At 39.2% G+C, this 15,564-nt stretch overlaps 1 protein-coding gene across 2 annotated transcripts in view; it reads left to right on the top strand.

Annotated features, from left to right (window-relative positions):
• PDE6C (phosphodiesterase 6C) overlaps nucleotides 1-15,564 on the top strand; it is a 46,758-nt gene that overhangs the window by 6,151 nt on the left and 25,043 nt on the right. For both annotated transcript variants that reach the window (XM_072131124.1, XM_072131123.1), the window contains exons 2-9: nucleotides 8,412-8,564; nucleotides 8,678-8,767; nucleotides 9,474-9,614; nucleotides 9,931-10,005; nucleotides 10,584-10,648; nucleotides 10,733-10,799; nucleotides 11,929-11,976; nucleotides 12,259-12,408. In XM_072131124.1, coding sequence (XP_071987225.1) covers nucleotides 8,412-8,564; nucleotides 8,678-8,767; nucleotides 9,474-9,614; nucleotides 9,931-10,005; nucleotides 10,584-10,648; nucleotides 10,733-10,799; nucleotides 11,929-11,976; nucleotides 12,259-12,408 — 789 coding nt within the window. The remainder of the gene's footprint in view (nucleotides 1-8,411; nucleotides 8,565-8,677; nucleotides 8,768-9,473; nucleotides 9,615-9,930; nucleotides 10,006-10,583; nucleotides 10,649-10,732; nucleotides 10,800-11,928; nucleotides 11,977-12,258; nucleotides 12,409-15,564) is intronic.

Genomic DNA, 15,564 nt, shown 5'->3' with positions numbered 1-15,564 from the left:
TCAAGATGGCGGCCATGTTACAGACATAGCATAAAAGATGGGCCTCATCACCCATTACTTCCTGGTTATTCAAATATGTAATTTGCTTTTTCGTTTGTGAAATAAAAAGTTGCCTTTTGACTTGATTCAGTATAAGGGGCCTAACATTGCCTAAACTTACCAATTTTGATACTATCTGGGTGTACAAAGTTTCCTGCAATAACAGATCATGGGTCATAAACCCAATGTTATGTATTTAAGGAAGAGGAATATGGCAGATAGTTACTCCCCTCTCCCTCTTGGTTTACCAAGTATATTGGGGACTTATAGCTGATGGCTAATGTACTGTAGACGTCATGTACTGTATATGAAAATGTGTGCAAAAGGGACGTCGTCCGTACCGCATAATGATTGTGGGACCGTGAGCTCGCTGCTGTTTGTGTGGCCAACTCACAGTCATAAAAACCGTTGTGTGCATGAGGCTTGAAAATGATGGAGAAAAAGTATATCAAACTGTGCACATAACTATATTTGGTAAAAAGTGTTTCGTTTAAAGAGAACCTGTCACCATAGAGCTTTGTAAATACACTACTGACCATTTTTTGTATGAAAAATCTGTTTTACAGAACAAAAGATAAGTTATATATTACCTTAAAATGACATGTGCTCTGTAACTAGTCAAGTCGCCCCCTGGGCGGGTCTGAAGAGGAGTAGTTTCCCTCCACCCCCCACCGTTGGGAAACCTCTCCTCTGTGTGCGATTTTCAAACTGTCTTAAAGGAGTTTTCCCACGAATCACAGGTTATGACCTAACTTGCTGATCGGTGGGGGTCTCAGTGATGAGACCCCCACAGATCCCGAAAACGAGGTGTCCAATGGGGTCCCAATTACCTCAGTCGGACCCCTCGTTGCTATGGAAGTGTAATGGAGCAGACGGCCGTGCAAAACCATTCTGCTCCATTCATCTCTATGGAGCTGACTGGATGAGTCCAGGAAAAAACTATGGACAATCCTGGGCTACAAAAGACCTATCAAAAGACAGTTAATGCACAATAAAAGACAGTTGACACAGATTCTTGCGTGGAAAAATTTGCCCACTTTTTTGGGCAACGGAACAAAATAATATTCAAGGTAGAACATAAAAACAGAAGCTGCTACTGTCCATCTCAAGTCTGTCCTAGACCTCCTGGATGATCCATAAAAATTCTTAGAGAATACCAGATGTGTTAAAAATGTAACTTTTTCGCAATAATGCACAACAATATTTTTTGGGGAAAAAGAAGACAATGGGGGTTCGGGGACGCACTTTCCTCGTTTTTCCAACTTTTCACGATTGGCGCTGCTTTCATGCAACAGAATTCGGGCGTACCGTCAGATGATCCGACTGATTCAGACTGAGTGCGGGAATGAACTTTCAAATTACAATTACAAGATTAAGCACATACATGCACCGGGTAGAAGGTGGTGAACTCTGTCGGACCTGAGCGGGGAAGCGACACATGCAGGATATGGGCCGCCCGATCTTAGTGAATCGTGGCACAGTGCATTATCACCGGACAATGCACTTTGGTGAACTCCGCAGGACTGGGGAAGTGCGCCAATGAACGCTAAAACCTCCTTCCATCTGTGATGCATAATAGAGGGAGCATTAGGGTTTAAGATACTTTGCTGCGTCATGGCCTGAAAACTATGATTCAATTTCTAAGGAATATATGACGTATTTTATACGAGAATATAAGGGAAGACATCAGTTACCACAAGCTAATGAGACTCTAAGTTATGCAAAAAGACAACAGCCCATAGAATAATGTAAAAATTGAAAAATGGTATTACCAAAATAGGGATGTGTGCTCAAGTTATCCCAAAAATATTGATTAACTGAATGGTCAAAAATTTCTCTTCAATTTCCATTCATATCCTTATTGTTGCTACAGGAAGGTGACCGATGCTAGAAGGAGATCTACAGATAAATACTCAAGGGGTCACTTACTTTATCTCCCTGTACTATGGAAGTCTTTTTAGATTGTAATGCCTATAATAGAGATATAGATATCAATCAGACCACATTTATAAGTACAGGTGGTCCCCTACTTCAGGAACCTGATTTAAAGATGACCCCTAGTTACAGACAGACCCCTCTGCCCCCTGTGACCTCTGGTGAAGCTCTCTGGATGTTACTATAGTCCCAGGCTGCAATGATCATCTGTAAGGTGTCCGTAATTAAGTTTTATTAATAATCCTTGTTCCCATGAAAGAACAGAATTTTGAAAATCTAATAGTCACTGGGACAAAAATATTTTTGCCTGGAGCGACAATTAAAAATTTACAGTTCAGACTTACATCCAAGTTCAACTTATAGGAGATTTCCCACAAAAGAAAATTCTCACATCTCAATCATCTAGTGATGTCAACACAATAAAGATCATTTTAACCCCTTACTTAACAATTTTACTCAGTTTTATTGCTGTTTTAGCTCCTATCTCTCCCTAGGCTGCTCAGTGTAAAATTACAGGGTGTGGGCGGGGCATCTAGTTCTGTGGGGTGACAATGTGGTTACATTATCAGGGTACATTTGCATATACACTTTCATCTGGCCTCTGACATTGTACCAACACACTGACACATAGAGAGAGATGAGATGCATGAGATACCTATTAAACACTATCAGCTCTGCTACATCTGTGTTAGTGATGTGTCATTTGCGAATGACCTGAGCTGGCTCACTTAACCCTGCACCTAACCGGCTCACCAAGCCTCCTTTAACCTGATACAACCGTATTAAAACTGGAGTGGCGTGGGGTGATTGACTGGCCTGCGGCTCCCTATTATATATTGAATAGGGAGCCGTTCAGGAGCCCGAAGAGCCGCCTCTTCTTAGTGAGCGAAGCCTAATGAGCCTGATATGTGCCTGCCTCCCCCTTTCCCTGGATAATTTATCTCCTTGTAGTTTGAAGCTTCTCTCTGACAGGAAGTGAATCAGGGAGTGTCTGGAGCTCCGTGCAGGGGGCGTGGCTACAGACTTAGAGCAGAGAGACACAGAAACTCAGCTGGCGGTCGTCACACAGGAATCCAAGATGGTGGCCGGACCCTGATGTCAGAAGTTACAGGGTCGTGCCTAGGGGCAACTGAAATTGTGTAAACCAGGACCTGATAGAGACAGGTTGGAGAAAAAAAAATCAAGTCTTTACCTTTCCGTGACATGTGATGTTTTCTGGTTTTGGTTATCCTTACATAAACTTTGAGTTGCACAAGTTTTGTTATGTTTTACGGGAAAACATCCATCAGCTAAACTGTGCTGTTCTCCGGATACTTAGCGATTTAGTGTCAAAAAGAGACGACTAAGGGCGTCATGACTCATTTATATAAAAATATATAAAAATATAGTGGAAAGTTGTTCCAGGTTAAATGAAAAGACAAAGCGACACTTGGGCTTATTTTCACACTTAGCAGGAGTTTTTGGCGCACGCGATCGTATTTTGGCGCATCTCTGCTGGCTTTCATGCGACACAAATGGGGGAGTGGAGCGTCGGACGATGTGACTGATTAGGACTAAGCATGGGATTTAACATTTAAATTGTGTCGCAAGGTCCGGCAGAGCTGAGTGACAGATGCAGGATATCCCGCGCATGCTCGTAGTGAATCGCACCACAATCCATGATCGTTGGACATTCACTGTATGGACAGTGAATCTGTGGAATAGCCGTGCTCAGGAGCTGGGACAGCAGTAACAGCAGAGAGCTTCAACAATAGTCTAGATGCCTTTTTAGAAAAAAATAACAATTATGGTAGTGTTCTATAGAATTGTTTCCCTTACATCACTTACTCGGTTGAACTTGTCGTGAAAATATGTATTTTTTTCTACTGTACTGTTTACCTATAATTGATTTAGAACGCAGTCTATGTCCAGACTTTTGACATAAGTGTAGCGCCTGGTGTGAATCCACACTGGAATTCCCCTTTAGGTGCACAGTGTTGTGTCAAGGTGCACGAGGTGTATCCGTGAAACAAATCCGGCACAATTCCCCTATAACAATACAAGGAACATATAGCAACAATAAAACTTACTTTCAGAGTAGGCGTAAATATATGCAAATTTCTTGATTATCCTCTTGGGGTTAATCACTTTCTACAACGCGTGTGCCCTGAAATAGGTTGAAAAAACATGGCTGCTCTCCTCCAAAAACAGCTGTGTGGTTCTGTCACTAAGCTCCATTCATTTCTATACAGTCACCAACCGCAGTCAGGTACCTCAGTGTTTTTTCAAGAAAGCAGCCATGTTTTTCAATCCTCCAATCACAGCCAATTCATTAATTTATACCTTGTGCATTGCCTGAAGAGAGGATCATAACACCTTGCTCTAGGAATACGATAAAAATGAGTCCTCCTCCTCCCCCCAGGCCCTTCACCAAGTATTTGACTGGAGTGTTCCCTTAAGTCTCTCCTGGATCTTATAAAATATACAGTTCCAACTTACATGCAAATTCAACTTAAGAACAAACCCATGGAACCTATCTTGTACCATGTACATTCATACAGTATACACCATTATTATTCATTCTGATTGTTTTCCTTATTTTAGTGTATGTTTTTTTTTTCGGCATAACAAATTGCACTTCATAATGGCAGCATTTAAAATTCCATGTCATGTACTAGGAAGTGAGAAAAAATGCATTCAAATTGGTGAAAAAACACATCTGCGCCATTTTCTTGTGGGCTTGGATTCTACAGCTTTCTTTGTATGCCCAAAATGACATGTATCCTTTATTCTTTGGGTTGGTACGATCACAGGGATACCAAATTTATATAGGTTTTACAATGTTTTCATACATTTACAAAAATTAAAACCTCATGTACAAAAAAAGAAATCTTTATTTTGCCATCTTCTGGTTGTAATAACTTTTTCATACTGGAGCTGTGTGTGGTGTCATTTTTTGTTACTTGAGATGACATTTTTAATGCTAGAATTTTGAGGACTGTATGGCCATTTGATCGTTTTTTATAAAAAAAATATTATATGTTTCAACTTCGGCCGAAAGTTTCCGTTATGGGGCTAAATGCTGCAATAACTGTTAATATACTTTAATAGATCTGACATTTAGGGACTCGGCGATACCCAACATGTTTATGATTTCGAAAAGTTTATTTATATTTATCAGTTCTAGGGAAGGGGAGGGGAGTTCTAAATGTCTAAGCCATTTTTGGGACTTAGGACCAGGTGTGATTTTTAGAATCTGCCCTGTGTCATTATAGGAGGTTATAACTTTGTAATGCTTTAACATAACCAGGGGATTTTGAGAATGTTTTCTCGTCACACATTGTACTTCAAAGTAATAGAAACATTTGGCAAAAAGTTCTAAAAATTATTCGTTTTCAAAGTTCAAAATTTTCCGCTTTTCAGTCAGATAGTCATAGCACCCAAGTAACTTTATAACTAACATTTCCCAAATGTCTGCTTTATATTGTTATGGCTTTTTATGCATCCTTTCTCTTTTCTACATTGTTAGGAGGTTAAGAATTTTGTGTGCAATTTTTCTCATTTTTATGATAACTGCTTAGCCTTAAGTGACTTTGAAAGGCCTAAATAGCAGTAAAACCCTGTAAATGACGCCATTTTACAAACTTCACCCTTCAATGTGTGAAAAATAAACTTTAAAAAGTGTGGTAACCCTTTGTATGTTTCACAGGGGTTAAAACAAAATGGAGGTGCAATTTACAAGTTGTAATTATTTTTAGACAATATATTAATTTTGGCCAAAAAATTAACCGTCACAAAGTATTAAAAGACAAAAAACTCCACAGAGTTTGATACCCGAGTATGAGGCTGCCCCACATGTGGTGGTGACTGCTGTATGGGCACACGGCTGGGCATAGAATGGAAGATGCGCCATTCAGAGCAGATCTGCAATGTCACATTTTACAGGCTATAAAATGTTTATTTTTTTGTAATTTGGACACGAGGGATTACTTTTTTGTGGATGAGATCCACTTTTCAGGTACATCATTTCTGGGGGGTGCAATAGCTAATTATCAGATTTTATTAACTCTTTCTTAGTGGTGGTTAAAAAAATCATTAATTCTTGTTTATGGTTTTTATCATTTTTTCCTGGACGTTCACCATACCATACAAATAATGTGTTATCTCTATTCTATGGGCCATCGTGATTACAGCGATACCCCATTTATATAGCTTTTTATGGTTAACTTGTTTTGCAGAATATAGAACCCATTTTTTAAGAAATTAGTTTGTTTTTGCATCACTGTGTAACAATGGAAATAAAGTTTACATTTTTTTCTGTTTACAGAGCTGTTTTAGAGCTTATTTTTTGCTGGACAAGCTGTACTTTTTCATGATATTATGTTAAATGTTACTTTTTGATCACTTTTATGCGCTTTTTTATGAGGTCAGATGTGAAAATTTGTGCCTTTCTTTGGTTTTTTTTTTTTTTTTTTACAGAGTTCACCGTATGGGTTCAGTGACAATTTAATTTTATAGTACGGGTTGTTACAGACGGGGTGATATGTTGTGTTGTTTTGGTGACTTTCTCTTTTTATGTTTTATTTGATTATTGCATGGGAAGGGAATTCAGGGGACTTTTATTCTTTTTGAATAATTTTTTTAAATGCACTTTTTTTTAACAGTTTTTCACGGTTTTATTTCGTCTCAGGGTGGGACATGAACAAGTAATCATTTGATCTCATATGCTGCAACACTAATGTATTTCAGCATATTACATATATGTATTCTGCATAGGCTGACATTAGCACTGCTAGGATCCTGAGTGCAGGATCCTAACAGGCTGCTACTGAAGGCAGCCATAGGGTCCTTATCGGGGTCCCGATTGTCGCACCAATGCACTATAGACTATAGGGTGAAACAGCCAGGATCGCGATAGACATGATCCCGACTGTTACTGCAGAATACCCGCTGCTGCGTACAGTCCGGATCCTGCGGTGGTCGCATGGTCTCAGCATCTGAGCCTTGGTGATCGCCATGATGTGATTCTACGTCAAAGTGCGGGAACTACAAGCACCCTATGATGTAAAATCACTTCAAGGTGCGAGAAGGGGTTAAATTAATACATTTTTTACTTTTAAACATTTTTTTTTATATTTATCAGACCCCATAGGGTACTTTAACTCTAGGTTGTCTGCTTGATCCTACCATATACTGCCATACTACAGTATGGAAGTATATTGGGATTTTACTACTCATTGGTACATTGTAACAAATGCAAAGAAATCATACAGCCTTGGGTCTTACAAAGTGACAGATCGTTGCTCCCCTATGACGTCATGGGGAGCAACGATCAATGCCAAAATGGCGATGTTGGCTTTTTGCTGGCGATTGCAGGGTTAACACATGCAATCGGTGCTTGCACAATAGTGGTGTTGCCAGTGGGTGTTTCCTGCAATATGCAGCAAACACTCTCCAGTTGCAGCCTGTGAGCCCCCTCAGAATATCCGCAGCCGAAGTGTGGCGTATATATGCGTCATACCTCATTAGCCATTTCTTAGCCCAGAACTCCAGTTTCCTGAGGGTGTATACCTTCTGGGCCTGTTGATTTGTCCATTTTAGCGGTTTTGAGGGGGCACCATATTTCTTCCTTGGTTAAACTGTTGACATTTAATAGAAGATTTACATTATCCCTCATCATGTCTTCCACCATGGGATTTTCCCAGGTAAAGAGGGTTGAAGAGGCGACATTCAATAGACTGGCCCTTTCCTCATGTCCCTCCACCACGATCCCCAGGTTATTTTTTATGGGACCCACACTCTCTTTTTAATTTTTTACTATTTATAATTTTTTTAAATAATTTGGGATTTCTTTTACTTCCTGCCTCACAGTACTAGTTAACCACATAGGTTTTTTTCAGTTCTATTGTGCTTATTCCTTTATGCTATTTGTCTTTGACTATATGTCTTTGACCTTTTTAGAATATGTTTTAAAACCTCCTACTTATTTTCAGATGCTTTTATTTTTGAGGACATTGTTCCAGTTTATGACCTTAGCTGTTCAAAATATGCTCTTCTGAAGTTCAGAATTCCTGTTGCCCCACCCCACTTTCCCCCCGTTGGATCTTGGGTCTTTTGCCAATGCCAAAAACCTTCTGCCTTTGAAGGATCTACAGGTTTCTGCCCCCCAGTCTATATCAGGGTAGTTGATGCCCCCCATGATGAGTACTTCACTATCTTTTAAAGGGAACCTGTCACCAGGGACCTCATTTTCGCTGACAGGTTGACAGGTTGCAGAAGCCCATTACAGCTGCAGTGCAAAAATGCCTTTTATAAGCATTTGCATTACAATATAAATGTGTGTTATAATTTACCTTGCACCCTGACAGAATCTTCTGCGTAGTCCCAGGGGTTAGGCTTTGGTTTGGATACATTTAAAAAAACAACATATATATGTGTATATTTGTGTCTTCCTGCAGAATTCACATTTCTCCGACTTTGTGGACAAGCAAACTGGCTTTACAACAACCAATCTACTGGCCACACCCGTCATGTATGGAAAGGAGGTTCTAGCGGTCGTAATGGCTATCAACAAACAGAACGCCCCCGCCTTTAGCAAGGAAGATGAAGTGGTATGATACGGAATCATATACATATCTTCATTAGTATATACCCATGTAAATAGACACCTATAATATATCATAAATAGAAATGCGACATAGTATATCTTTCCCATTTCTTGCAGGTTTTCACCAAGTATCTAGATTTTATATCCCTTGCTCTTAAACATTATCACATCAACTACCTTCATGGCATTGAATCCAGGAAAAGTCAGGTAAGAAGACTAATCATAGGTGATGGTTGTCCAATGTTTAGCTACATTACATGTTGTTAATGGATTTTACTGAAAGTAATTTCCATTAAGTGTCGGTATATCAATAAATGGGTGGTCTAGGTTGTTCCAAAACTATTTAACTTTTAACTATTCTGAAGACAGCTTTCCTATTACATTAAATGGAGCTATAGAAATCTGTATGCAATGAGCTCCCCCTAGTGGTAGTAGCAAACAACCAAAGTTTTATCATTTAAACCCATTGACATCATGTCTGTAAGACTATCCAAGACTAATTCATTTTTTTTAGTACCTTCGATCCCATTGTGCAGAGTGGGTAGATAATAACAGTGACGTGTAATAATAAATGTGTAATTATTGGTGTTCCTACTGGTGAAATCCTGAGCAATCGGGTGCTTATTATCTATGATGCGAGTAGGTGATAAGGGGTTGTCATAGGTGAATCCTGTTAAAAATGTTTTGGGCAAAAAAAGATCTAGATGACAAAATCACTTTTTCCATAAAAAGTATTTGAGTTAATTACTGAGACACAATACAGGGGGTAATCCTTCAAATGTGCAAAATATATCAGAAACTAACAGTGGTAACCCTTCCGATGTGCAAAATATATCGGCAATGAACCTAAATTTGATCAGTCAGGTCTTGCATATAACAGTGACCAATGCCCATGTTTCCTTCTTCTCTCCAGATCCTGCTTTGGTGCGCCAACAAGGTCTTTGAGGAACTTACTGACATTGAGCGTCAGTTTCACAAGGCCCTCTATACTGTCAGGATATATCTGAACTGTGAACGTTACTCTGTGGCATTGCTGGACATGACAAAAGAGAAGGTAATTTCTGCATATATATATATATATATATATATATATATATATATATATATATATATATATATATATATACACACACACACACGTAACTGGCATATTCATAGTGTTGAACTACTGGAAGCTCAGGTCAGATGTTACATCATAGTAGGTGTTCATATAGAGTAACGGCTTATTTTATGCAATCAGTCTTCAGTTTTGCATCTATATGTATGTATATACACACACACATATATATACCGTATATACATGTACACATATATATATAATTTGCCTTCACCCATGTTTCCCGTTAACATTTCATTTTTCTTTTATCTAGGAGTTCTACGAACAATGGCCAATCTTGCTAGGAGAAGTACCACCTTATAAAGGACCAAAGACCCCTGATGGAAGGGTTTGTAAGGCTTCTGTTCTATTCTTTTATTTTGTCCCAGAACCATCTCTGCTATTTGGGAATGCACTTTTGATTTTCCTCTCCATCTACATTCTCCACACCATAAGTATATAGTCAGGGACGCTCTGTGTGACAGGAACGGGTTTATCATTAGTAACTATGATAGGGGTCTATGTCTCCTCTGTGGAGGTTCTTGTGAGGAACACTCCACCTTACTAGAAGATCTGATGCCTGTGATGGATGAGACATGGGTCTTCATGGACTCAATTAGGAAAAACCTGTCACCAGAAAAATAGGAGCCAGAGTAAAAACCACCTGAAATTCTGCCATGTCATCCTCCCACGTGGCCTCGGTCTAATGATGTTTTCTGGGGCAGATATAATAATACTCTAGCTCCAGATCAGATTACTGATCTGATCAAGTAATGGACGACCCCAAATTCGAGATCCAAATGTTAAAGATCAATTCCCTAGATTATAATCCCACATACACAAACTAGGATAGATTTGAACATAAACTAATTTCTTATACTTTTTGTCATGAGCAAAACTCAACTGCTGTTTCTCTTTCTTGCTCAGGAAGTTAATTTTTACAAGATTATTGATTATATTTTACATGGGAAAGAAGAAATCAAAGTCATCCCGTAAGACAATAACCCCTTGTACCATAATGACTGTTACTTTATGATCATGCCGTCATTCACTATTACTATGTGTTGTCATTGCAGCTCCCCCCCTGAGGATCACTGGTGTCTTGTGAGCGGACTGCCCACCTATGTTGCTGAAAATGGATTTGTAAGTTGCATATTAGCCTATATTTAAATACATATTTAAAAGGGACCCCGTCACATCAGAAACCCCCACGAATCTCATAGAGAACCTTATTCGCTACTTTCCAAGTGTGACCTAGGTGTTTTTATAGCTTGCAATCCAGCATTTCTCCAAAATTACCTTTATTCATGTTTTGTCTCTGCTAAGTCAAGGAGGTGGGGGAACCCGTCCGTGTAGTCAAACTACCCCACCTCCTCCCGGCCTTTTAGACTCCTAAAACTTTCCCCCCTCAGACTGGACTCCGCAGTATGATCTGACTATCACTGCCTGGCTGGACAGATACACCACATTTGCACAACCATTTAGGCATCTGTGATGTTTGCTGAGGATGGCACATGTAGACACTTCCAGCGCCAGCCTAAATTTAATATAATATTCACATTCACCATAAAATCAGTATTCAGTTATTCCTCATGGGTGGTACAATTTTCCTTGTCCCGTTACGCCCTCTCAGACTGATTGGACAGTGTCTTACCAGTTAGGGGTGTGTCCTTACATAGTCTGACAAGGGTAGTCCTGTTTGACAAAGTCAGATTTTAAAGGGACACCAACCTACTGCTTACACAAAGTTGTCAACTTTTAGAACAAATAAGAGAGGAACAGTACTATACAGGGCCCCCGGGTTACGTACAAGATAGGTTCCATAGGTTTGTTCTTAAGTTAAATTTGTATGTAAATCGAAACTGTATATTTTATAATTGTAGAGCCAGGCAAATTTTTTTTTGCCCCAGTGACAAATGGAGTTTCAAAATTTTTTGCTGTAATGGGACCAAGGATTATCAATAAAGCTTCATTACAGACACCTTACAGCTGATCATTGCAGTCAGACTATAGTAAAGCATTCAGAGAGCTTCACCAGAGGTCTCAGTGGGTAGAGGGGTCCATCTTTAACTAGGGGTTGTCTGTAAGTTGGGTGTCCAAAAGTAGAGGACTGCCTGTATACAGTTTATAGGAAATATATAATTTCATCAATAATTAGATTAAGTCTACTTTGTACTAGTCATCAAATTTTCCCAAAAACATTTTCGAACTGACTATATTTAGTATCTAGTTTTAGTAGATTTTTTTACCTAAATACATTTTTTCCATGTAGATTTGCAACATGATGAATGCTCCCGCAGATGATTATTTTAAGTTTCAGGTAAGAAAAATATAATTTCTTTTATTTCCTTCAATTTTTCTACAATTCTGGTTTATTGACCATGATTATAGATTCACTACTAAAAGTGAATCAGAATTTTGTCAATTTGTCCCACAACTGGTAAATGGCAAAGATCACATTTATTACTTCTGCACCCTGCCTTGCCTTGTACATACTAAGCCAACTCCCCTAGTTTTCCTACAGTTGTATCATTATATACTTTCTGTAGATTTCTACCCAAAAAAATCACAGTAATATAATCATTTTGCTTTGTTCTTTTAGAAAGGGCCGGTGGATGAGACGGGATGGACTATTAAAAATGTTTTGTCTCTGCCGATTGTGAACAAAAAGGAGGAGATTGTGGGTGTGGCTACATTCTATAACAGGAAGGATGGAAAACCATTTGATGAGTATGACGAGCAAATTACTGAAGTAAGTCATATTGTTAGATTAGACAGATAGACATTAGAGGGGAAGAGTTAGAAATTTTGGAAATATCTTTGTAGGTAAATATCTTGGTTGAGCTTTATAATGTAAGTTTAGAAAATTATGAAGATGACAGAATTTCCCGATGTCTGTTGTAGTTCTTTTTCTGAATGTAGGGAAACTTATATAATAATATCATCTGTAGGACGTGTAAGTCACTAAGAGTCTTAAAAAACTACCAAGGATATCAGCCGCACTAGGCCTGAAGACTGTATATGTCAGCCACCTTTGAAAGTGTCTGTAGTTTTCGATTCATGTGCTATTAAGTTTTTGGGAAAAAATATTTATAAAATTTATTCCTAATGGAGAGAAGGAAAACTATGCCTCTAACCGCACCATTTTGAGGGTAGCACTGAAGATCCAACTTCAAAGAAGCGTTGTTCCATGACTTTCCCAAAACAGCTGCCAACAAACCGAGTCTGACTTGGTTTCTAACTACTGTACATCCATGATTAAGGCTTACTATATAGCCAGAACACATAGGTGTTTGTACTTACAATGTACACTGATGTACTTTTTTTTTTAAATGAATGAGAAATAAAGCAACGTGATTTATTCGGATGTTCTACGATGAACCTTTTTTTATTGTTCCTATTTCCATTACGGTTCTTTAAGAAGTCAGTCATTTATCTTAATACAGGCTCTAGGATCTACATAAAACAGTTTCACCCACTCCACAAATCCATCTCCCAATCCAAACCTATCCAATACTTCCCAGAGGAAGTCCCACTCCACCCTGTCGAAGGCCTTCGAAGCATCCAACGACAGGATGGAGCGGGACCCCCCTTTACCCATCTGCAGGCTCAAAAAGAGCCGCCTAATATTAGTCCCAATGTGGCGCCCTCCCACGAAGCCACACTGATCTTGATGTACTAAAAATGGGACCACCATTTTCAGTCTATTGGACAGTAGTTTGGCCATCAATTTTGCATCAACATTCAAGAGCGAGATAGGGCGGTAGGATTCTCTTTCTAGTGGATCTTTATTCTTTTTCCCGATCAGGGCAATACCTGCCTCATACCAGGACTCAGGGAATCGTCCCTCAACCTGTGCATTCTCCCATACCTCTACCATGAGAGGAAGGAGTATAGCGCCAAATCTTTCATATATCTCTAATGGTAATCCATCTAGACCAGGTGAGGCACTACGTCTTGTAGAGGATCTTGTCTGTTCTAACTCTTTAATTGTAATTGGGGAGGAGAGTTGATCTTTCTTATCCGCTTGCAATTTAGGTATACCAATACTATCTAAGTATGTCTTTATGTTAGCCCTAGAAACCTCCAAATCAGAGGTGTATACACCTTGAAAAAACTGCAAAAATGCCTCTTTAATCTCACTCTGACTGTGTACTATTTCCCCAGAATTATTCTTAATTGCCTGTATTCTATTTACCTCCTGTTGTTTTTTTACTTTCTGTAGAAGCCTTTTAGATGATAACCCGCTCTCGCAGACGTTTTTGCATTGCTTTATTAGAGATACATTTGTTATACCGTTCTTGTGCCTGCTTATAATTATCTAAGAAACTTTGTGATCTATTCCCCTGAAAATCCTTCTCACTCTTTCTAACTTCTTCCATTAACTGTCTTTCCCGTTTTACAAACTGTTTTCGTAGAAATATCACCTCCGAATTAAGAATGCCCCTCAAAAAGGATTTTAATGAGTCCCATAACAGGGCTAAATTATTACCACTTTTATTCACTTCAATAAAATACCCGATCTCTTTCTTAATTTTATCTTCGTTCGATATCAGAGATAACCAGTGTGGATTAAGTTTCCAAAATCGACACGGTGGTTCAATTGAGCCTGATAACTCCAGAACTATCGGGGAGTGGTCTGATATCGAGCGATTATCATATCTCATCTTTTTAATCCAGGCCCCTGCTGCTTCATTCACAAGGGCAAGATCTATTCTAGACAAAGACTCGTGAGCACGATTAAAACAGGAATAAGCTGGCTTATCACCATATAACAATCTCCATACGTCTAGCAACCCTATTTCGTGACAAAATCTAGAGAAGGGGGGGCCCCTAGCAATCAATTTTGCAGACTGACTTTTCCCCAGTCGATCTTCCCTGTCGGAGAATACTGAGTTAAAATCCCCTAACGCCAGGATAGGACATTCACCCACTTTCTCCATGAACCGTAATAGACTCAACAGAACCGCATATCTAAAAGGGGGAGGTATATAGATCCCTGCCACAACACATCTAGTACCTTCCAGTATTCCATGAAGGAAAACATATCTCCCATCCGTGTCGCATTGGGAATCAATTACTTTAAATTCAATAGCCCGATGAATCAAAATTGTAACTCCCCTAGAAAAGGAGGAAAAAACCGAGCTATAAATTTGGCTTGCCCATCTTCTTTCCATTAGATATGTAGTGTCTTTATTGAGATGTGTTTCCAACAGAATAACAATAGCGGGCAGTTGTTTACAGATATAATCAAAAATGATACACCGTTTCAACCGGTCCTTCAACCCTCTTATATTCCATGAGATAATCCTAATAATTCCCATTTCTCAAAAAGGAGAGAGAGAGGAGAGAAAAAAAAAAAAAAAAAAAAAAAAAAAAACCCTTTCTACCTCCAGCTGCCCTCCCCCCCACCCTCCCCTCCCCTCCCCTCCCCCCCCTTCCCTACTAACTGTCCTACCATTGTAGAACTCTACCTACTTGAGCCACTAACCCGTTCCCACCCGCTCCCCGACTCCCCCCATAGTGATACCATATCTAAACTGAACCTATTTTTATCCATATCACAGCCCTTTCGAATCCATCCAATCAGAGGCTTGCTCAGGAGTACTGAAAAAATGGGACTGCTCTTGATATAGAATTTTTAATTTCACCGGGTGTAGAAGGGAATAAATAATATCTTTTTCTCTTAACCTTTTTTTTACCTCAAAAAAACTTCTCCTTTTTTGTAAGGTGTCCCTAGAAAAATCAGGATACAACGCAATTTTGACGCCATGAACCGTGAGCTCTTTATGGTCGCGTGCTCGTCTCAGTATCGTGTCCCTGTCTCTTGAAAGAAGTACTTTACATATAATTGTTCGTGGCGTATTCCCTGGAACTTTCAGCATCGTCGGGATTCTGTGTGCCCGCT

The sequence above is a fragment of the Engystomops pustulosus genome, chromosome 11, assembly GCF_040894005.1.
Source record: "Engystomops pustulosus chromosome 11, aEngPut4.maternal, whole genome shotgun sequence".
In the NCBI taxonomy this organism is placed as follows: domain Eukaryota; kingdom Metazoa; phylum Chordata; class Amphibia; order Anura; family Leptodactylidae; genus Engystomops; species Engystomops pustulosus.
The sequence above is the reverse complement of the archived record's forward strand: the minus strand, read 5'-3'. Positions and strand labels throughout refer to the sequence as shown.